This window comes from Monodon monoceros, unplaced genomic scaffold (genome assembly GCF_005190385.1).
Source record: "Monodon monoceros isolate NGI ecotype Baffin Bay Population unplaced genomic scaffold, NGI_Narwhal_1 Super_Scaffold_11, whole genome shotgun sequence".
Classification (NCBI taxonomy): domain Eukaryota; kingdom Metazoa; phylum Chordata; class Mammalia; order Artiodactyla; family Monodontidae; genus Monodon; species Monodon monoceros.
This window is the reverse complement of record NW_021703767.1, coordinates 128,246,024-128,268,478: the sequence shown is the minus strand read 5'-3', so window position 1 is coordinate 128,268,478 and position 22,455 is coordinate 128,246,024. Positions and strand designations below refer to the sequence as shown.

Below are 22,455 nucleotides of genomic sequence, written 5' to 3'. Positions count from 1 at the left end.
ATCTTCAGAAGGGCCCAGGGTCTTTACCGGGCTGGGACCAGTGTGCAGATGGGAAGCTCCTCCAAGGCAAGATGGATGCCCTAGGTCCCAGGAATGCCCCACTCTCATCCTAGCATCAGCAACCCTGGGAGGGAGGCTGGCATGGTGTCCAGGTGGCTGTCAAGGCTGCAAACACTGCGGGGCTTGGTGGGGGGCAGGGGCCCAGGAACTCACCTGGTACGTGTTGTCGAAGCTGTCATACATGAACCGCGTGATCAGAGACGTCTTCCCGACTGTAAAACAACAAGAAGAGAGGGGTTTAGCCGTGATCCAAGCTAGGCTCCTCTAAACACATTTCATGTGACAAAACAGATAATGAAACAAAAAAGCCCAGAGAAAAAGATGAGATGCAGAAACAGAAGTGGGAGGTGGGACCCCCAGAGAGGGACATTGAGGTGAGGCAGCCGAGTCTACACTGGGTGGGCTGCAGTGGCGTTCCTGCCAGGCACCAAGGAGGAGGCATCCCCCGCCCGGTGAACTCTTACCACCCAAATCCAAGTCTTCCTTGACCCATAAGAGCCCAACTGATGCAAGAGCCATACATGAAGAATCAGAGCAAGTGTGTGCATTACAAGATGCTTCTGTCACATGGGCCCATGCTCACCTGGAAATACTGCCTTGCCCTTGGTCACAGGCTAGGATGGAGACATGCTCCTTTATTTCAGCCTGGGCACTGATGAGGAACGTGGCTTTCCAAGGAACCAGAGGGCAGGGGAAGTAAATGACTCCCCAGTGTCTCTCTTGGGCAGAACTATTTTTCATAACGTGTGCCTGACTGTCCAGCTCCTCGCAGGATGTTTAGCATCCCCGGACCTTGCTGGGTAAATGCCTTCAGGATCCCCCATCACCGTAACAAGCCTGAACTCCCCTGCACATTTGCAAATGCCCTCTACGGGGCAGTAACACCTCCAACGGAGAACCACTGGTATGGCTAAAAGAACCAGGAAGTCTCTTGGGAATCCCATAAATGCTGCTAATTTCCCAAATTGCAGCGTTTGGCTTCTGACCTAACCCTGTGCAGGTCCCCTGAGGCCTGGCTGTGGCGGAAATGCCTGCTGCAGCATTTGTGAGCATCTGGGTGGGAAGGAAGGGCGATAGGAATATTTGTTAGGTCAGGCCCAGCCTGGAGTGCTACTCCGTCCCACCGAGTCTCTGCCATGGCCCTGGGAGGCTCAGAGGGGGACCGGACCAGCTGAGCTTGGCTCAGAGCTCTTTGTGCTCCGGGCTGCTGAAGACAGATAACTCTGGCAGGGAACGCAAGACAGCCAGCGCCCAAGAACTCTCATTCCACCTCTCCCCGATTCTTGGACGGGATGTCCACAGGCTGGGCCTGGAAGGGTGGCTGGTCACTGCCTGGACAGAGCAGGGCAACCCAATGGGGTTCCTCTGGGAAAAGTCCTTTTCCAGTTCGGAAGCCTCAGTAGTGCACCAGGTGAGTGCAATCCTCTCCCAACAGCCAGCACTTGTAAGGGAAGGGCAATTGTCTTCCCCGGGGAGAAGACACACTGCTCGGTTCCAGGCCCTCCCAGACCTCACCCTTCGCGTCTCTTCATTGGGCTGTTCCTGATTTGTATCTTTCATATTAAAACTGTAATTGTAAGTAGAGTGCTTTCCTGAGTTCTGTGAGTTATTCTGGTGAATTATGGAACCTGAGGAGGGTCATGGGCACCCCCAGATTTGCAGCCAGCTGGTCAGAAGTGCGACTGCTCCTGGGGACCCCACTTACAGCTTGCGTCTAAGGTGGGTGGCAATCTAGTTGGGGACTGTGCCCTTAAGCCTGGGCAGCCTGACACCAGCTCAGAGTGGGTAGCACCAGGACTGAACTGCAGTACACCCGCTGGTGTCAGAATAGCCTCGTTTCTCTTCTCAGTATCTCTGGGGTGAGCAGTAATACACCCAGGATCACTTGTAAGTTTACCTGGAAACTGCCCTTTGAGCTTCTAATAAAAGTTAAATCTGTAAAGTACTTTCCAATTGCTTTAAATCTCCACTCAAACTCACACAAAGGTGAGAAGTGGGGGCTTCCCACACCTGGAGGATTGGCTCTGAGGCTCTGAGGCCACAGAAAGGCCTGGCTGGGAACTGCTGAGGGGGGACCGACCACAGAGTGAAAAGTGGAGCAACCCGAGCCAGCAGGAGGAGGATGAAATCAGGGAGCGCACGGCATCCTCCTTTTCCAAGAGACAATGGAAAGTTCCTTCCTCCTCGGGAAGAGAGGTACTGCAGGGCCCACTGGTAGCTCCCCTCTGTGGTGACACACAGCACCTCACACCTTGGCGAAAGGGACATGGTCCTCTTCTCCAGCGGGCTCTCCCCTGGGGCAGCTGAGCAGGCAGGGAGGAGAGACAGCGGAATCCCCAAAAGCCACTAAAGGAACAGGAGGTTCACGGAGGAGCTGAGAGATCAGAAAGCCCTGCAAGGCTTCTCTGCCAAGTTCCCCTTCTTGGGGCGCCAGCCACTGCCAGTGGCTTCACAGTGGCTTGCAGGGCGACTGCTAGGCGGGAGGAGAAAATGCCAAAGAAACAAGTAGTGTCCTGGGACTGTGCAGGAGGAACTTTTAGGTGTGGGGTCCTGGCCAGTGCCAATATTTTCTGAGCTTTCTCACAGTCACCGTAACAGGCAACACCTGAACCCTGTATTTACAGAGTGCGTCAGGCACACCCCAAGGCTGTGCCAGCCACAGATTTACACGACAGCAGTAAACAGAGGAGACGGGACACCCGCCTACCTGAAGCTTGCAGGACTTCTGTGTTTGCAGCTACGCTGTACTAAGCCCTTAAGACCACCCTGGTTAGTCCCCAACCCTGAAGCAGGTACTCATGCACCCCCATTTTATACAAGGGGAAACGAGCTGACAGCTCCTTGCCTAGGGCCAGAGCCGAGCAGGGCCAGGATAAGGTGGTCGGCCCAGGGACTGAGCTCCTATCCCTGACGCTCCTCAGCGTCTTTGGGTCATGCTGGGCTTCAGGATTCTGCTGGGTCATTATTGCCACCACTGTAGATGTCACGGAGCTCCGGGAATAGCCTTGCCAAGTCAAGGCACCTTTTTCTTGGGATGGGCTGGAGGCAGGGCCTCTCCCTACTCAGGCAGTGCTTGACCCAACCTGCAAGGCCAGAAACTGGGAATTCAGGCACAGGTTGGGCAAACGGAGGGCTCAGCAAAGCAAGGGTGGATGGGTTAGGACACCTGGGGCCCAGCACACCAACTGAGGCCTGGACTGAATGACAGCCTCGTTATCAAAAGGGGATGATTTCTTCCCACTCTTCTAGGTGGTTTTTCTCATTTCTCAGAGCAGAAGCCCTCCTCCTCCCTGCCTCAGAGCTTCCCCAAGACCACCCATATTCTTTCCATGGCTGCCAGGACAACATGGCTCAGACCCTGTCTGAACCTGTCAGCTTGGCCTCCCTCCTTAGAGGCCTCTAACTGCTCACCCTCCCCGCGGCCTCAGTGTGCACCCTTTACTGCAGGCAAGTGTGCCTCAACACCATGGCTGGTGTGTCCTGCCCCGGCCCCAACTTGAGCCAGGCCTCCACCCTGACCCATGGCCCCAGGGCTCCAGGGTGGGGCTCACCAGCCTGCAGGGGACCAACCAGCCCTCAGAGCAGAGCCCAGGCAATGCTAGGCAGCACCAACAGCAGGAAAGGTGCCTCCATGCTTTGTCCCTAGGGCCCTGAGGCAGAGCTTTACAAAGGAGCCCCTCGCCCACTGCTGCCCTGGCATCACGTAAAGGAGCTGGCTGCGTAAAGGGGCCGCCCCACGCACTTCCTGACCCCACACGCCACCCTCAACAACTGCTCTGGGTGTAAGGTGCTGGAACCTGGGTATGAAGAGCCTGCACAGCCCACCTACCTGGCTACTCTCGTCTCACCGCAAAGAGCAGCGCGACAGCTGGAGCTGTCAACTGACAGGGCACCACCACTGGGCCAGCCAAGGGGAGGTCCAAGAGGACAGCGCATTCAAGCAGCTCGGACAGGGTTGGGCGGGGGGAGGGGTGGGAGACCCTCCCCCTGAGGCCCCCTGCCCTCCTGAGGCCCCTTGCAGCCTTTGGGAGGGCCGTCCTCCCACACAGCCCTGTTCTCAAGGTCATACTGTCCCACTGCCCTTCTAACAACTGCTCTCTGACACCACTGCAGCAACGTGGAGCTCCTTCCCAGGGCAGAGATTCAGCTCTATGGGAAGGATTTTATTAAAAATAAGCAGGCAACCATTATTGAGCTTTACTCTCTCTGCTCATGGCTCAGCAATATGCTTATAATCTTCTGGTGGTTTAATCCCACATGATTAAGCAGGGAGACATTTTCCCTCTTTCACCCAAACGAGGGTGAGACAATGCATTCCTGAGCACTTATTAGGAGCCTCTAGAGAGAAGGAATGGAAGCACTAACTCTTACTGGGATTCTGCTCAGCACCAGACAAGAAATTCTTAGGTTTCCTCATTAATCCTCATCATGATCCAGTGAGGTGGTTCGTATCCCCAAGGTCACACGGCTGGGAAGCTGCGGAGCTGACATATAAAACCAGATATGACGCCAACGACCTCACCTCATGAATGACATTGCGCTGGTTCATGGGAAGGTCTGACCAGCAGCAAAGCAGGAGATCACAAAGGGCGGGGGCTCAGGGGGCTGGGCATCAGGAAGGCTGCAAGGGCAGCTGTTGAACTGTGGGAAGCGGGGGTCAGAGGAGACCAGGTATTTCGGGCGGAGAGAACAGCAGGAGCAAATGCACACAGTCAGGAAGATAAAAAGCTTGTGCAAAGAGATGGGAGGCAACAAGGTCAAGGTCATTTCCCCTGTCCTTTGGCTCAGGGAAAATGGGGCCAGACCAGGTGTGTAAGGAGAGGGGTAAACGACAAGCACTGTTCAAGGAAGCTACGTGTGGCCACTGAGTTGATTTAAACCAAAATCCATCTCTGGGGCCAGTTGTAGAGGAAGGGAAGAGACGGACAGATAGAGGCAAGCCCGGTGGGCCAGGGGCTAGATGGCCAGGCCATGTGGCCACACCAAGGAGCACGATTCTCTCCCAGGGGTGGCAGGAGCTCCCGAAGGGTCTTAAGCAAAGAGGTGGTGGGAAAGGTGTGGTAGCTCATGATGGCCACGATGGCTCACAAAATATGCCCCATACCATGTGCTCTTCTTACAATGTACCACACTCTATCCAGAGGTAAATCTGTGGGCCCGTGACTGTGGCAGAAATGGCACCGTGTGTGACTCGAGGCGAGGTTAGAAAAGGCAGCACTGCTTCGGTCTGGAATGCTCCAGCTCCCTCACACTCTGGAAGCTAGCCCTTCAACCCAGCCACCATGCTGTGAGGAAGCCCAAGGCAGCCTACACGTGGGAGAACCTCCACGGAGGCCTCCTGCCAGCAGCCAACAGCCAGAAGACCTGTGGGTGGGTGAGCCTTCAGATGACTCGAGCCCCAACCTTGGAGCCATCAAAGTGGAACAGAGGCACCCTTTCCCTGCTAGGACCTGCCCAAATTATAGATTCCTGAGCAAAGTAAATATTTTCATCCTCTTGAGCCACTAAGTTTGGAGTGGTTTGTTATAGAGTATTAGGTAATCAGAGCAACAGTTCTGTGCTTTAGGAAGAAAACTTACACTTCTAAGTGGGGAAGGGCCTACAGGGGCCAGATTGGGGGCAGGAATCCAGCGAGGGATGGCGGATCTCAGTTAAAGCATAGGCAGTGGCGCTGGGGAGAAGTGGAGAGCAGAGGAGAGTGACAGGACCTAGGAAGTGGTCAGACTCAGAGGAGAGCCCAGGATGCCTCCCTGACACCTGGCACGATGGGGCCATTCCTTAAGCCCAAGCGAACTGGACAAGAAGCAAACACCAGTCATCACTCTGGATTCAGGTCACCCACAAAAGCTTTCTTTAAAATTGTCAGACCAAAGCACAAATACCAGCACTACATTCAGAAAAAAATCATTACATAATGATGGGTAATAATCATGCAACCTCATGGCCTGAGGATCTAAGCTTATTTTCCATTAATGATGTCACCACGGAACAGTCCTTTCCTTACCCACATCTAAGCTTCGGGCCCAGAGGTCTTGCAAACCCGTGGGCTGTCCCAATGAGCTCGGTTCCACACACCCTGGAAGTTCAACCAGTGCAAGGTGGCCCTTCATAGCCAGCTAGCAGCACCCACCTGGACCTCACCGATGGGGGCCACTCACTCCACCAGCCTCCCATGGGCCCCAGTCCCCATCTCAGTTGCAGGTCCCAGGCAAATAGATTTTTGTACATTCAGGTGGCTTCTAGGTAGCCGCAGAGGACGTGAGGCCTCTCTACTCATTCAACAAACACCCAGTGGGGGCTTACTCTGTGCTAGGCCCAGGCTAGGCCCAGAATTCATAGTGAGAAGCAGATGTCCTTCTGCCCTACAGCAGCCCTCACCCCGTGGCAGAGCCAGATTCAGGTGCAAACACCTAAGATGTGAGGCAACTTGAGAGGGGGTACCGAGAGGCCAACAAAAAGGTAAGGCCACTCTCCTGGGGAATTGCAGAAGCATCCTGCAGGCGGTGGCATTTGGGCTGGGTCTTGACTGGTGAAGACAAGGCATCAGGGGGACAGCATTCCCAGGAGAGGGACCAGAGGGGGCTGGTGATGTGAGGCTGAGGTGTGCTCTGCATACAGCTGTCCCTTACCCGCATCTCACCATGGCTGCCACGTGAAGCCAGACTCCCAGGGCTTTGGGGTCAGTGCCTATGAGAGTTCCCGGGCATGGCTGGGGCCCGGGCCACAGGCTGACAGCTGAGTGGGCTGTGAGCACCCAGACTCCCACTCCGACACAGTCTTGCTCCAGGAAGCACCCCTCTCCGCCCTGTCACCTCCACTGCGGGTGAGGGTGGAGGTGGAAAGACTGCCGTGAGGGCCAGAAATGGGGCAATATGTGAGGCAGACCGCAAGAAGTTCGCTGGAGACTTGGTAGAGGGTCTGCCAAGACCCGGCAGCGTGTGCCCCACCCCTGGGGTCCCCCCGCACCGAGCCACACCCAAACCTTGCCCCACCATCTGTGCCCAGCTGCTCACTCACGTTTGCCGCCCTCACCAGCGCAGGGGCGCTGCTGGATGGTCAGTGGAGTCCCCCCTGGCCCTCCTCAGGGTCACAGAGCTGGGCCCAGGGTGGCAGGCAGGAAAGATGTAGCAGACTTCACTGCCATCTCTAGGCTGCCCTGGAGGGCTGCCCACCTCTCAGACACTTGTGTTTTTAGGAAAGCAGTCCCCATGCCAGGGAAAGGGTCTCTGCATTCTTGGCCCATAGCCCCATCAGCCTGCCCAGGTCAGAGAAGGTCCGAAGCTGTCACAAGGTGGCCCTCGGGGCTGAAAAGGCAAATCTGCTTCCCCAGGGCTCAGACCAGCAACCCATTCCTACGATGGGCCCAGCTAACTCAGGTGTCCCACCAGCTCAGTTTCCAGAACACAGATGGGAAATGCTGGGGAGTGCTGGGAAGGAGGCCAGTCCCTTCCTGGTCCAGTGTCCCTGCCCTGCAGGGGCCTGGGGAGATGGCTCCACCAGTCCCATGCACCTCCCTGCCTACAAAGTCCCCCATCCCTGGCCTGACCATGAGGTGCACAGCCCCCAGGCCCTGTGGTGATAAGACGAACAGCTGGAGACACCAGCTTCATCTGTCTGATCCTTGTTTCCTTTTGTTCTATTTTCACAAACCAGAAAACCCAGCCCTGCCCTCCTGCAAGGTGGAGAAGCGTGGGGGGCTGGGCACCGGGCTCCTGCTGCACACCCCACCCTGCCACCTCATGCTCAGAAGAGCTGCTGCAGAACAGGGCTCTGCCAGCTCCTACCTGAGCCCTGAGGGGCTGGCTGGCTCACCATAGGCTAAATGAGGAAACACGTGAAAATCCCATTTCAAACCATCCCCCCAAAGACTCAGGCGGTAATTAAGAAATATGTAAAGCTCTTAATTGGACACTTTAATTAAGTGTGTTAATTCCCTCTGCCAGAGGATGCTCAGTCACCTGGGCCTCACCCGGGGACCCAGGGAAGACAGAACCGAGGAGGGAGGAGGGGGGAGAAGCGGAAGGAGTGGTCGCAGGACAGTGGTAGGGGCTGGTCCGGCCCAGGCCCTTTCTCCTGCTCCAGCTGGGAGCCTGGTCCATCTCCGATGCTCTCGCTTCCCCACTGACCTCCAACTGTCCGCATCTGCTCTGTCTGAGCCCAGTGATGCCAAGGAAAGCCTGCCCTGGGTCAGTCGCTGTGGGGTGTCATCCACTCCCTTCCCCCACCAACATATTATCTCACCTTTGCCGCTCACTGAGCTAAGAGGTCATTATTCCAATGAGGTCAGGCTTGATGGTCTTTAAGGGCTGCTTCCAGTCTGAGGCGAGTGACAATGCTTACCAAGCCTGAAATGCAGCTGGATAAAAGGACCAAGGGAGGGGCTCATTTCCAGCTGTGGGCGGAGTCCCTCTGACCCTTGGGTCTCACTAACCTTCAAACATTTCATCCCATTCCCACTCCCACCCCCACAGGCCTAGAGCCCTGAGAGCCCAAGAAGGGTCTGTGCTCCGCTGTCTGCTCTGGTGGGAGGGCGGAGGGGCACAGAGGCCAGGGAGGGTGCACCAGGCTGTGCGCTGGCATGACTGCTGTGCACAGGAGAGCTCACACTCATCTGATAGCCTGGGTTAACCCTCTCCTTCTTTCCCCCACAAAAGGATCACTGGTGACTATATTATTTAAAATAATATCAGGATACAGTAGCTACCTATCAATAACAATAGTGGATAGCTGCCCAATTCCTCTGAATGCCCCTACTGTGTTGGGGAGGTCTAAAGCCATCCTCCCCAATGCAAGAGCCTCCCTTGCAGCTCTGTTGTAGGCATCCTACCTAGACTTCTCCCATCAGATGCTCACGTGAGACTCACCAGAAATGACCGACATGAATCTAGTGAGGTGTGGGATGTCCCTGGATTCTGATGTGGGTTTCAACACCAGCCTTTGACAGTACCCAGCAGAGGGACTGCGTCTACCCCTGGACCAGTCCTGGTGTGAGTCAGGCTGCTGCTCCAAGCCTGGTTCTCTGACTCTGACCCTCCCAGAGACTCTGTGCTCCCCAGTCATTGCTCTGATACACTGTCTGCTTGAATCAGCTGGAGAGTGAGAGTAGACTTCTCTTATTTGCAACTAAGAATTTTGAGAGGGATATAAGGGAAAGGATAAATAAGCTAAAAAGAGAAGGCTGGAGCAAAAAGTTTGTTCACAGACATACATCTTAAAATATATTACCCGATCATTAAAGTCAGACTAAGAGACTGCCTGAGCTCTCTGGAGGTCAGAGCAAAAAAAAAAAAAAAAAGCTAACAAAAAGCTAACATGATCAACTGTACAATTCTCAGTATTCGTAAGACAAGACCAAACTAGCTGTTAATGATGAGCTTGTAATAAAAGCTGGATAGCAGAAAGTTCTTGCAAAGACTCCAGAGTGCAGAAATCATGCAGCAAATTTACGTTTATATAATTAATTGTATGAACATCACAGATGAAAATCAAGAATACTAACTAGGGTTTCCCTGGTGGTGCAGTGGTTGAGAGTCCGCCTGCCGATGCAGGGGACACGGGTTCATGCCCCAGTCCGGGAAGATCCCACATGCCACGGAGCGGCTGGGCCCATGAGCCATGGCCGCTGAGCCTGCACGTCCGGAGCCTGTGGTCCGCAACGGGAGAGGCCACAGCAGTGAAAGGCCCACGTACCGCAAAAAAAAAAAAAAAAAAATAGAATACTAACTAGACAACACTCCTGTCCAAGCCAATGTTCTCACTCATGGGCCCAGACCAGTGTCCCCTACAAATAAATGATTAAATGAAAAAACAAAGACCCAAGATGTTAGCTTCTGGTCATCAGATTTATCTTCTCACTGGAAACAATCAAAAGACAGACAAAATATATGAAACTGATTTTCAAGACAGTGCATAAGGGCAGTAAAGGACAGTAAACCCTGAGAGACATGAAGCAAATCAAGTGAGGCCCCCAACTGCCCCCAAATTGTTGCCTTGAGAAAACTTCAGGACATGGCACAGGGAATGGGGAGATAGAGCTGAGAGTCTGGAGAAAACAAGTCAGCCGAAGTTCACGAGAGAGGAAAGAGGTGCACAGAGAGAGAGAGAACACCAGAGGTCTGCGAAGTGGCTCACTTAAGTCTTCAGCTGAGGACTGATCAGCAAAGGTGTGTAAAGGAACTGCTCAAGACTTGGGAAAGAACCACCCAAATGGATTAAAAAGGAAACAGCAACTGGCATCTACATAGGCCTGGGATAGTGCCTGTTCCTACCAGCCAGAGTGAAAAGCTTCCTCATTCATGGCACACAGGGGAGAGAACTCTGAAGGGCTGTGCCTCAAGAGTGGGAAATAATTAGCCCCAGACTGAGCACCACTCCAGTCCCAGCTAACAAATCCTAAGAATTTATAGGAATACAAAAACCATCCAATACACAACATGACAAAATTCACAATGTCTAGCATCCAATAAAAAATTACCAGGCACGAAAAGAAGCAATAAAATAAATCCTTAATAAGGAGAAAAAAAATCAGTCGAAACTGACACAAATGTTAGAATTAGCAAACAAAAATATTTAAAAAAACAATTATTATGACTGCATTTCATATGTTCAAAAAGTTAAACAGAGATGTGGAAGATATTTAAAAAGACACAAATCATCCTTCTAGAAGTAAAAACTACAATGTGGGAACTGAAAAATACACTAGATGGGTTAGCAACAGATTAATCCCAGATTAAATGCAGAAGAAAAGATCAATGAACTTGAAGACAGAGTAATATCTAAAATAAAACACAGAGTAAAAAGAACAGAAATAAATTACTGGAACACTAGTGAGCCATAAGATGACATCAAGTAGATTAACATACATGTATTTGGAGTTCTCGAAGAATTGAAGAAAGTTTTACTGAAAATATTACAAATTTGAGAGAAAATGTAAACCACAGATCCAAAAAGTTCAACAAACCCCAAGCAAAGGAAACATAAAAGACACCACACAGAGGCACATCATAATCAAATTGCACCAAATCAGTGATAAAGAGAAAATCATAAAAGTAGCCAGGGAAAAATGACACATTATATACAGGGAAACAAAGATAAAGAAGACAGCAACTTCTCCTCAGAAACAATGCAAGCAAGAAGACAATGGAGCAGTATCTGTAAGGTCCTGAAAGAAAAACTTATCAACCTAGAATTCTGTAACTTTCAGATATATACTATATAACATCTTTCAAAAATAAGGATGAAATAAAAACTTTTTCAAATATTCAAAAGCTGACAGAATTCATCAGCAGCAGATCTGTACAGGTAGTACTCCAAGAAAAAGTGAAATGACACCAGATGGAAATGTGGGTCCACAAAAAGGAATAGTGAACACAGGGAATGGTCACTACATGGGAAAATGTGTAAGATTTCTTTTGTATCATTGAAATCTCTTTAAAAGATAACTGACTGTTTAAACAGAAATAGCAAGAATATATTGGATCACAGGCCTAAGAAAATATAGAATAAAAATCTTTGTTACCTTGTCAGAAACCATGCAAACCAGAAGAAAATGAAGTGACATCTCTGAAGTACTGAAAGAAAAATATTGTCAACATAGAATTTTATACCCAGAAAAAATATTTCAAAAATGGAATTGATATAAAGAAGTCAGATGCCAAGACAATTTCTTGCTAGCAGATCTACAACACAAGAAAGGAAGTTCTTTGGGCAGAAGGAGCAAGACACCTACACACTCACGCTTACATCACACATGGTCACACACAACTGACAGGCCTGGATTTTAATCTTGGCTCTGCCACCTATTTGCTGTGTGATCTTGAGTTAGTTACTATACTGTCTGAGGCTCAGCATCCTCATTTGTACAATGGAGGCAGAAGTGCCTACCTCACAGAAGTGCTATGAATCCCACAGGAGCAGTAAAATGTTAACATTCTGGGTGGAAGGCATGTGAGAAGTCGTCATACTAGTCTTACAACTTTCTATAAGCCTAAACTTATGTCAAAATAAAAAGTTAAAGGAAAAAACGAAATATGATGATTTTTAAAATTATGCACACACACACATATGTATGTTATATCCCTGTCTCAGATTCCGCACACATTCAGGAAATGGCTTGTTCTGATTAAACATTGTGGTCAACGTGAAATTTTCCTAAGGAAATAGGATATAACTGTACTTGGCATCAACAGTCTTCACCAAGAACAGGGACCTAGCTGGGCACTGGGGAACTGCTGTGAGCCCTTCTAACCACAGGCCAGGAGATGGAGTAAGCCTGGACAGGACAGCTCGGTGGGCAGAACCTTGGCATAACCACCTAGAGCCTTATGCCATCTAAGCGAGCTCATGCTCACTTAGATGCATGCAAACACACACACACACATACACACTCTCTCTCTCTCTCTCTCTCAACCCAGCAAGCACCAGAAGCCCTGGCGTGGGGGGGAACTCTCTAGTGCCCCTGGTGTCTTAGCTACGAAACTGAGAACCTCATCAAGGATGACGTCTTCAGGATTTCTTGAAAACCACCTGAGCCTGAGCACACAGCTCATATGGGCTGCAGAGTTCCTCCCCACCATGGCCAGCTCACCCACTGTCTGGACCCTCTCTACCTCACTGAGTCATTTTGAACACTCTTCTCAGCTTCAAAGAGGTGCTGGGTCTCCCCTCCAGGTCCCAACAGCAGTAGCAGCACCTGCTAGCTTTGAGTGCTAGCCACTCTCCACCCCCAGCTAGAACAGGAGCTCCTGCCTGCAGTGCACACACTCTGGCCTGGCTTCCCTGGACAGCCAGACCTGGATGGGCAGGATGCACTCCATTCCAATTGACTTGAGGCTCAGCCCAACTCTAGTCCGACCCTACGCTGGCCAATCGTGTCACATGTCTGAGTAGCTGCATGGGTGCTGTGAAGAATTCAACCATAGTGAGGATATGTACGTTTGAGAGAAGGAAGAAACACATGCTAAATTCCCACCACCAGCTGATCTTTTGACAAGGCTGGTGTTAATGCAATTTGGTAGTTTATTAAACTGAGAGGAACTCTTGGTTCATCCACAGCATGGAGGTTGGCAAAGTAATATACGTACATGCTCCCATTTATACTTCTCTTCCTAAGGCAAATTGCTGGTGGCATTGCTATTAAAAGCCTCATTCACAGGGAGAGGACAGTGGGGCAGTGACAATGCGTAGACAGAGCGCTGAGAGCCATGGCTTGTGTTTTCCAGATTATCAGCTGAGGTCCAGTCAGAGGGGCCTTGTGACAGTGGACCCACAGCCCCCATCCAAGGGGGCCCAGCTGTTGCCTGGCCATGAGATCAAGCTTGCCCGGTCAGGTGGAAGGTGGCCTCAAGGTCACAGGCTGCTGGAGGCATGGCATCCTTCAGAGGAACCCTGGGCTGGCGCTGACCAAGGGTGCTGACTCCAAGGCCTCCCCAGCACAGGGAGCTGCTCCCGGCACTTGTGGGGGCCCAGCGCCCCCTCCTGTCCCTGCATACCCTCACACAGCCTGCTCACTCTGTGGACCTTGCTGCTTTGCCAAAGAGGAAATGGGCACAATCCCAGCCCCTGCATGTCCAGAGCCAGCTGGTGAGGGAAGAGTGGATGTGGAGACCTCCCCATTCAGTCGATAGAAAGAAGACCCCTCCTGCCCTCAGGATGGGCTCAAGGGCACCTGCTCAAGATTCACCTGGAGAGTAGGGATGGCCTTCCAGGTGAAGTTTAGAGACGAGGACCATTGTTTCGGGGGTGGAAGATGCACTCTAGATCTCCGGACCCCTGGGCCTGAAAGTGAGCACAGGACCACCCAGCAGGCAAGGAGGATTCTTTGTCTCCAGCCCTTGTGGACCAGAGATGACTGCTGGCCAGGCACTGGGGTGGCTGGAGGGCCAGGCTGGGGAACAAGAAACTGGGCGTATATTCAGGTCTGCCCCTGGACTTGGACGCCTGGGTACCAAGAAGATGTATCCAGGCTCACTTGTCCCATCCCACAAGCTCCAGGTCCTTAAGGAGCCCTTCTCCAAAGCAGCACCACAGAGGGTGTGAGCCATAGAGGATTCTGGAACTAATTTTGTCCAAGCCTCTCACTGAGCTAGGAGATGTGAAGTCAGAGAAGAGGGGCCGCTTGCCCAGGATCACATGACCCCAGGGTCACGGCCAGATAGTAACTCCTGGTGCACAGCCAAGAGCTCCACTTCAGAGGTTTGCCTGAACCCATCAGGCTTATAGAAGTATGCCCAGGACAGGAAGATCATGCCTGCTGAAGCCACAGTAGGAACACACAACACGGGAGGAGCAGCAGAGATTAAAACTCACAAAGGCCCTGAGGCCTGGCTTCTAGAAGGATCACAGATCAGAGTGGCCTCAGAATACCAAGTCATGGCAAGAAGTCACCTAGAGATCATCAGATGCGGTCCTTCACGTAACAGAGGAAAAACTGGAGGCCCAGGAAGCAGGAGGGTTTGCCCAAAGCTGCACAAAGGGAGAGAAGTAGCAGAGCAAGAACCAGGACCCGACTCCCGGGGCCTCCCTGGAGGAGGGCCTCCCTCCTCCCATGGCCCCAGCCAGCTGCTTAACCAGGAGCAGGTCATGATTCCTCATGGAAGCTCCAACTCCTTTTCTGCAAAAGGAGGACATCTCTAAGGTGTGTCTTCCCTGGAAAAATCTTCACCCCATCTGTATTAGTTATTTGTTGCTGTGTAACAAATACCACAAAGTTAGAGGATCAAAACAACATACATTTATTATATCACATTCCCCTGGGGCAGGAGTCTGTGCACGGCTTTCCTGGGACCTCTGTTCGCAGTCTCACAAGGCTACAATCATGGTATTGGCTGGGCTATGTTTCTTTCTGGAGCTCGGGGTCCCCTTTCAAGCTCCTGTCTGTGGTGGCTGACCAAATTCAGTCCCTCATGACTGGAGGACTGAGTCTCCATCTTCTTGGGGGCTACCGGCCAGGGGCTGCTTTTCCCCTAGAGGCCACCCACAGTTCCTCACCACATGACCCCTCACTGCCCTCTCACCACATGGCAGCTCACGCCTTCAAGGCCAGCAGAGGAGTCTTTTAGAGAAACAATCATGGGAGTGACAGCCCATCTTTGCCATACCATATTGGCTAGAAGCAAGTGTCAGGTTCCATCTGCATTCAAGGGGAAGGTACTAGGCAAGGGGGTGACTCATTCAGGGTCACCTTAGGTTGTATCTGTCAAACCATCTCACATTCCTAAAAGATGCCCCCTCTACTCTTCCCTCAGCCCCCGCCTCCTCTCCTGCGGTGGTGTTAGTGGCTGGTCACCTGCTGCAGAACCTCACAGGTCTCTCTGTTTAGGACTGAAGCCCTCAGTTGCCCTGCACGGAGGCTGTGGTGGGCAGGGGCTGTGACTACCTCACCATACATTTCCCACAGCACTTCCAGCTCCCCCCGAGGTGAGGTGGACAGATGAGTGGACATTGCTGTCCAGACCAGAACTCTGGCTTAGATGACCCTTAGGCTGCATGACGGAGAAAGGGGAGGAGCTGGCTCTTCTGGCCCAACACCTGGGGTTCTGCCCTCTTCTGATGCAGGTGGGAGAGAACCAGGGTGGGTGGGCTGGCAAGGCACCTTTCCAGGCCTGCATTTCACATTCTGACGTGGGCAGCAGCCGGCAGTGCTTTGGCTGGATGTGGGGGAGTGATGGATTTGAATCAGGGGAGAATTTCCGGATCCTGGTGCTACAAGTAGGATCTGCTAATATCCCTAAAATAAGTGGCTAATCTGAGAGTGGCTTTTTTTTTCCCCTAAAAATAAACCCTTCTCAGAGGTGCTCTCTACACAGAGAAGAGCAGAACCAAATAATCTCCTGGCCCCAAGGCTTGACCCTACTTGCAGCAGCCCAGTCTGGGAACTGCAGGGTCCCAGTGGGGCAGAGCCAACTGGCCTTGGGGAGGGAGAGACGAGGCTCAGTCTGCTCATGGAAGCCTGGTGTCGCAGCACTGGGGCCGTGGAGCTGAAGAATGCCCTCCCTCATCTCCCGGGGCCGAGGTGAGAGCCCTTCTCTCCACTCCTGCTCTGCCTGGCCGAGGGTCGTCGGCCTCCTCACAGCAGCAGCCCCCACCCCTCAGCTCATCCTCCACGTGAAAACAGAATTAGTCCCATCACTCCTGTGCCCCAGCAGGAATCAGTGCCTCCACAGGACCCTTTAATTCTATTTGGTTGAGGCCCCAGGACGGACAGCACCATTGCCTAGAGCCTTATGCCACCCGGGCTTTCCCAAGGCCGCAGCACGTGGTGGCCAGCAGGCCTGTGAAGGTGCGCTCCGGCACCTGTGTCTGGTGGGGGGGGCCTCCCCTCAGTGCCTCCATGGCCCTCTCTTCCCTGCACTTCCCGACTGCCCCCCGCCCCATCCTTCACTGGATGGGGAAATACACAAGAAATGTGAGTTTGAATGCTTCACTTCATCCTCTTCAGTCTGTGTGATGTTTATTCCCCGCTCGCCAACAGGGTCAGAACAGAGCATTTTCTCTACCTCTCTCGGAATCTGCACGCCGCCCCCAGAGGGGCCTGACGCCCATGTGGAGGTCACACTCGCAGCTCTGCAGTCCCGAACCAGGGATGTGTCTCTTGGTCCTGCTTCTGCCCCGGGATGGGGGCAACGGGGGTACCCAGCAGGGTTTCGAACAGGTCAAAGCTGGGCTGAGCTGCTTGCGGCCAGCTTCCAGGCCGTTTTCTCTAGTCCAGCAACTCTGGGCAGGGGTGACACCTCTGCTGAGCACCAACCGAGGGCACAGGTCTCCTTACCCACTCTGACCTCACAGACCATTGACGTGGCCCTGCCCACAGGGGTCACTGAAATGTGCTGTGACCGCTGACGATGCATAATTAGGGTATTCTCCCCCTACCAGCTACATTGGCAAAGGAATACACAGGTGGGGCTCAGTAACCTCCATGGGCGGAAGACACGAGGGGCAGGGAACAGAGGTTACCAGGGCTTTGGAGGGTGGCGTTTCAGGCCTTGAGGACAGACCATCAGACCGTGAGCGGGCCTGCGGGTGGGGGCTGGGTTCAGGAAGGCAGCCCCCTGTCTCCACGCCAGCTCCCTGGCTCCCACCCTTTGCCTTTTGCACAGCCAGCTTAAGACTAGGTTTCTGTTTCCAAGGCGGGGAGGGAAGCTCTTCCCCACACAGTCCTCCCTCAAGTCCTCAGGGACGCCTGAGCTGGTTGGGAAGCTGGAAGCTGGCAGAGAAGAGCAAGGGAATCTATGGAAGAAAGCAAAGGAAGGGAGTCAGGTGTCCGCTGGAAGAGAAGCCCAGCAAGGGAGGCAGTGGCAGGAGGCTGCACAGGAGGCAGGAGCTCGCACACCCAGCGGCCCGCTCCTCTCCAGGTAGGTGTACACCCGCCCTGAGCAGCTGGCGGACGGGAAGAGTCTGGAAGGGCTGCCAGCAGTCCCGGATCACCCAGGGCACTGTGGAGGCTGGAAGGGCAGAGGAGCTTAAGGCAGCCAGCTTGGGTACATCTGGGGACAGTGTGGTCTTGCAGAGAAGGACAAAAGTCCCTCCTCTACAACCCTTCATTGTTCCTGAGTCCTCAGTCAACAGAGAAAGAATCAAGAAAATATACATCCGCAGCAGAGGTGAACTTCAGGGCTGGAAGGAAGCTCAAGCTGATACCTGTCACAAGGCCTCCTCTAAATTCCATCCTCTGAATGTTCCCAGCCGGCCTGGGTCAGGCCACCTGGATCTCCTGCCTGCAAGTGGGCCATAGCCTTGTCTTCTAACCCATAAGCATGTCCCTCCTTGGTTGAAGCCCCCCATTGGGTCCCAGCTGCCTGCAGGGAAGACCCAGACTCCTGTGTGTGGCCTGACCCTGCTTCCCCAGGTGCAACTCCTCCCACCACGTTCCCCCAACCACACCAGAGCCCAGCCACGTGAAGGATACCCAATTCCCTGGAAGGCCCATGCCCATCACAGCCCTCAGCTTTGGCACAGCTGGGCACTCTGCTCGTGATGCCTCCCTCACCTGCCAGTGAATTCCTGCTCACTGTGCACCACCTCCTCCGGGAAGCCTCCCCTGATTCCCCAGCAGACCACACCCGCAGCCTTGCTTGTGTAGTTAATACTCACATCAACACTGGCTGAGGTCCAAGAACTGTCCCACTCACAACACCGCAGACCCTCCAGCCTGCAGTCCCTGGGCCGTGTCCTCAGGGAAGGACAGTGGCAGTGAACTTGAGGTGCTCTGCTTGTGAGCAGCTGTGGGGCCACAGGGGGTCAGGGTGAGTCTGTCCCCCTCCCTGCCAGGCCAGGCAGCAGGGAAAACGCCGGCCAGTGAGTCAGAGACCCGGGGGTCCTTCCCAGCTCAGCAGTAGCAGCTTCTGGGTCCCGCACCCTGTGTAAACATCTTCGCCTCTCAGAGCCTCACTTCCCTCATCTACAAATTGATAAGCAGCCCTACCTGTCAGATCACAAGAACGCTGCCCTGCAGCTCACTACACAAGAACGGTCCGTCAGTGATTCTCCAAACCTTGCACCCCTACTCCTCCTCCCCTCATACATCTACGAGCAGGCGGGGGGGGGGGTGTCGTCACTATTTCACCAACAAAATTACCTCTCACTGGAGCATTTAGCATGTGCCACATATTGATGTATTAGACACATCTTGGAAGTCCAACAAGGTCATAAAGGCCCTACTGTCTTGGAGGGAAATGAGCACCGGGGGTCCTCATATTTGAGGCCCCTCTCTGTCTGGGTGTTACATCCCAACACCCAGACAGAGAGGGCCAGGCTGGGGTGGAAGCCCAGGGCTCAAGAGGACGCTGTTGGTGATGGGGCTGGAGTAGGAGCTGGGACTGGTCTACTGGGGACACCGCATATCCCTCTTGGCTCTGGCCCCTTCCCAGCCCTCCCCACTTACCACCCACCCACCTGGCTACAGAAGGAAGTGTCCCGGAGTAGGAGTACCTGGGAGCTGTCACCCATTCCGCTGTCCTCTGTATGAGATAAATGCCTGTCGGCAGGAAGGGCAAAACAGCTCCATCCCTGTTGCCTGGCAACCTGAGCCAAACACATCATCAGAAGGGATGAACCAAGGCACCCCGAGGGCACAGTAGGTAAGGCTGGGCCCAGGTAGGTGGGCCTAGAATGTTGGCCAAGAGAAGAGGTGGCAGACTGGAGAGGACCCTGCACTGGAGCCCAGGGCAGTTCCAGGGGAAACAGTTGGCAGAGGCCCTGATCCCATGCATTCATCCCTGCAGCCCCTCTGACCCGTGCCGTGCCCAGGCTGGGAGTGTTACTGGCTTGGCGTCATACTCTAAGCTGGTGCTGAATTATAGAACCACTTAGAGCTCCACTGGCCCTAGTGATCACCAAGTCCACTAGCCTCCAGGGACATATTGAGAAAGTGAAAGGTGGGCTGGGGCTAATCCAACCACATGGCCAGCTGGTGGCAGACCCTAGACAGGATCAGGGTCTCCAGGGCCCTGATATCTCCAGGCCTGGAGGGAGAATGAGGCCAGAGGAAGGGCTACCCCCAGAGCAGGTAGGAACCAGCTTCTCAGTGTGACTGGTTCTTCCCTTCTGAGTAATGAGTTCTCAGCTAGAACCTGGCTGAGCCAGCCTCTGTGACCTGCCCTCACCTCATCTCCAGCCACAGGGGGAAATGGGTGAGCCAGTCATCCCAATACTGGAAACCCCTTTCTCGAGGGAAACCCCACTAAAGCAACAAGCCCATCCCCCAACTGCCCAGACCCTGGAGGAAAGCTGTGGTCTCCAGCACAGAGCACACTCAAATGAAGTCTTCCTCCCTCGCCCGTCCTGCTGGGGCTCCAGGCTGCCACTCTTTGAATGCATTTTATAGAGGTACCTTTACTGTAAAGGCCCATTCTGCCCTCAGGGCTGAGGTATCACCTGCTTTCTCCTGAACCCTGGTCTGTCCATTGGGGATGCCACCCCCCCGGGGAACAGGTGGCACCTGGCCGAGTCACTCAGGCTCCCACCGGCCTTGTTACCAAGAGACCAGGATAAATATGCTTTCCTACTGAAAATAAATCATTTTACTAAAACGATAACATATTCACGGTAGTGAAAATTTACTTTTTAAAAAAGATCCCACTTAGTTCAGGGCCAAAGTTACCGAAATAAAAAAGGGAATTGGAAATTTCAAGTTCAGTGAAGAAGCTCTCTTAGGAGTCCTCAGGCGTTAGGAATCTGCATCCTTTCCTGCCCTGTTTCAGGAAGCAGAGACTGGCTTCCTCATCATCGCGGTCCCCTCAGGGCTTAAGTGCCCAGCCCTGCCTGCAGCCCCATTTCCCCGCAGCCTGTCTTTTGAGCTCTCACAAAAGCTGCTCATCTCAGGGTGCGTCAAGTACTTCTCCCTGGCAACCTCCCCCATCTTCTCTGTGGTGAGAAATGGAAAAGGATGACAGACAGATACACAGACAGACAGTGGAGGAAATGCCCAGTACAGTAGTCCACCCCCGATGATTATGAATTTTGCTGTTCCACCTAACCTTTCCTCACCCTCCCCAACGGGTCTGTCCATCAGTTTCTCTAAATGATTTACACTGAGACCAGAAAGCCCTGCACATTCAAAGGCTCATTCATTCTGCAACAGTGGAAGAACGGCTGGGGAGGACAGGAACACTTTGCAGCCTGGATGGGACACAGATGGTACCACCCTCAGGCCTGCCCTGGGCGAGCTTGCAATGTCAAGGCAACACCTATAAGGATAAATATTCATGGGCTGATTTTAGGGATTTAATAAGTAACAAAAGGACACTGAGGTTATTTTGTTATATTTTAATGGTTTCATTATAATCTGGAGGCTGCAAACGATCATGATAATCAGACCATGCAAACGATGGTAATTACTGTTACACCTGCACCACCAGAACGTGTTCTCACAGTTTCTTTTTTGTCTTCTGGCGAGTTCTCGAGCATCTATCATCAGCACTGAGGGGGCCACTTTTCTCTTATACCAAGTACAGGTTAATTCTCATCTTGGTGTCTGTCTGTCTGACCTCACACCCAGTTCTTTAAACAAATAAAGCAAAGGTTCTGGGCCTGCACCTGACAGTCAAGGTTCCCTCTCTCATTCCAGCCACTGAGGCAGGGAGAAAAATTGGGAAGAGAGAAAGCAGGACCAAGAAGCTGAGGCACAGAGACACTGGGTGATTCACTTCAGATCTCAAAGTGAGCTCTGCCGGGTCTGGATGTGTCCCTTCCGCCCCACCTCTGGTGGCCTTGCTGCTTCTCAAAGTTCTGCAGAGATGGTGGGGATGGGGGTGCCCTGAGAAATTCAGCTTCTGTGAGATGAACGGTGAGGTGGGCATGACCAAGGCTAAATGAGCCAATCCTCTATGAAGGACTCTGTAAGTGTTGCAGATAAAAATCCTCTGGCTTGAGAAAGCGGCAGGTGTCAGGATGAAGAATCCTATTCCAAAGCGGCCTTGACTCCTGTCGCTTTCAATCTACTGATGGGCCATCAGCAAATCCCACACAGCAAAGATATCTCATCATTTTCAAATGAGATATTTAATGAGCACAAAACTCCTGCAGGCGGAGAGGGGGGAAGGATGACTAAGATGACTAGTCACCTTAAGGTGCTGAAATTTGCCCTTAAGGGGCTTAAAATTCAGTTAGGGTTTTTGTACCTAAAAGAAGTTAATAAGCATTTTAAAATCCTGAGGAACGAAGACAACAGAGGTCTTGGGGCAGCATGTGATTGTTTCTAAAAATGTTCAGAAAAAAACAAAGCTCCACCATGGTGAGTGCCCAGCTAGGCTGGGCACAGCAGGGCCAGCAGGTCTGGGAGGAGTCAACTTCTGGGATGGGCTTCAGGCACAACCACCAAGCCAGCGGTGGGCTCCCTGTGGGGCTGCAGTAGTGTGGGCTGCGGGGAGGCAGGGGTCAGGCAGAACCCTCCTGGCAGTGAGGACAGGGATGAAAGTGGAGGGGCAGCCCCTTCCCTCTCAGCAGTTGCTACTTGTCCTGCTCTCCACCCTTGTCCTGCTCTCCACCCTTGTCCTGCTCTCCTTGTCCTTGTCCTGCTCTCCACCCTTGTCCTGCTCTCCACCCTTGTCCTGCTCTCCACCCTTGTCCTGCTCTCCACCCCACGTACTTCCTCAATGCAGGAGGGAGAAGAGCAGGCAAAACTCCCTGGAGAGGGTGGGCCCCTTGCAAGACCTACTCCCTGCACTCAACCCAAAGAAGGAATACCAGCATGCTGCCTATAGAAGCGTCTCCCCCTCTGAAGCCTTTAGAAGGCGCCTCTGACACCTGCCCCCCATAGGTGGGTAGGACGCCCTGCTATGTGCTTCTACAGCAGCTGTTCCTCCCTCGCCACGGCCCTCGCAGACCTTTACTGTAATTATCTCCGCGGATGTCTGTGCTCCCCAGTGGACTGTAAGTTCCACGAGGCAGGGATACACT

At 53.0% G+C, this 22,455-nt stretch overlaps 1 protein-coding gene across 1 annotated transcript in view; it reads right to left on the bottom strand.

Annotated features, from left to right (window-relative positions):
* RAB6B (RAB6B, member RAS oncogene family) overlaps positions 1-22,455 on the bottom strand; it is a 57,540-nt gene that overhangs the window by 30,938 nt on the left and 4,147 nt on the right. The window contains exon 2 of the mRNA XM_029214844.1: positions 214-272. Coding sequence (XP_029070677.1) covers positions 214-272 — 59 coding nt within the window. The remainder of the gene's footprint in view (positions 1-213; positions 273-22,455) is intronic.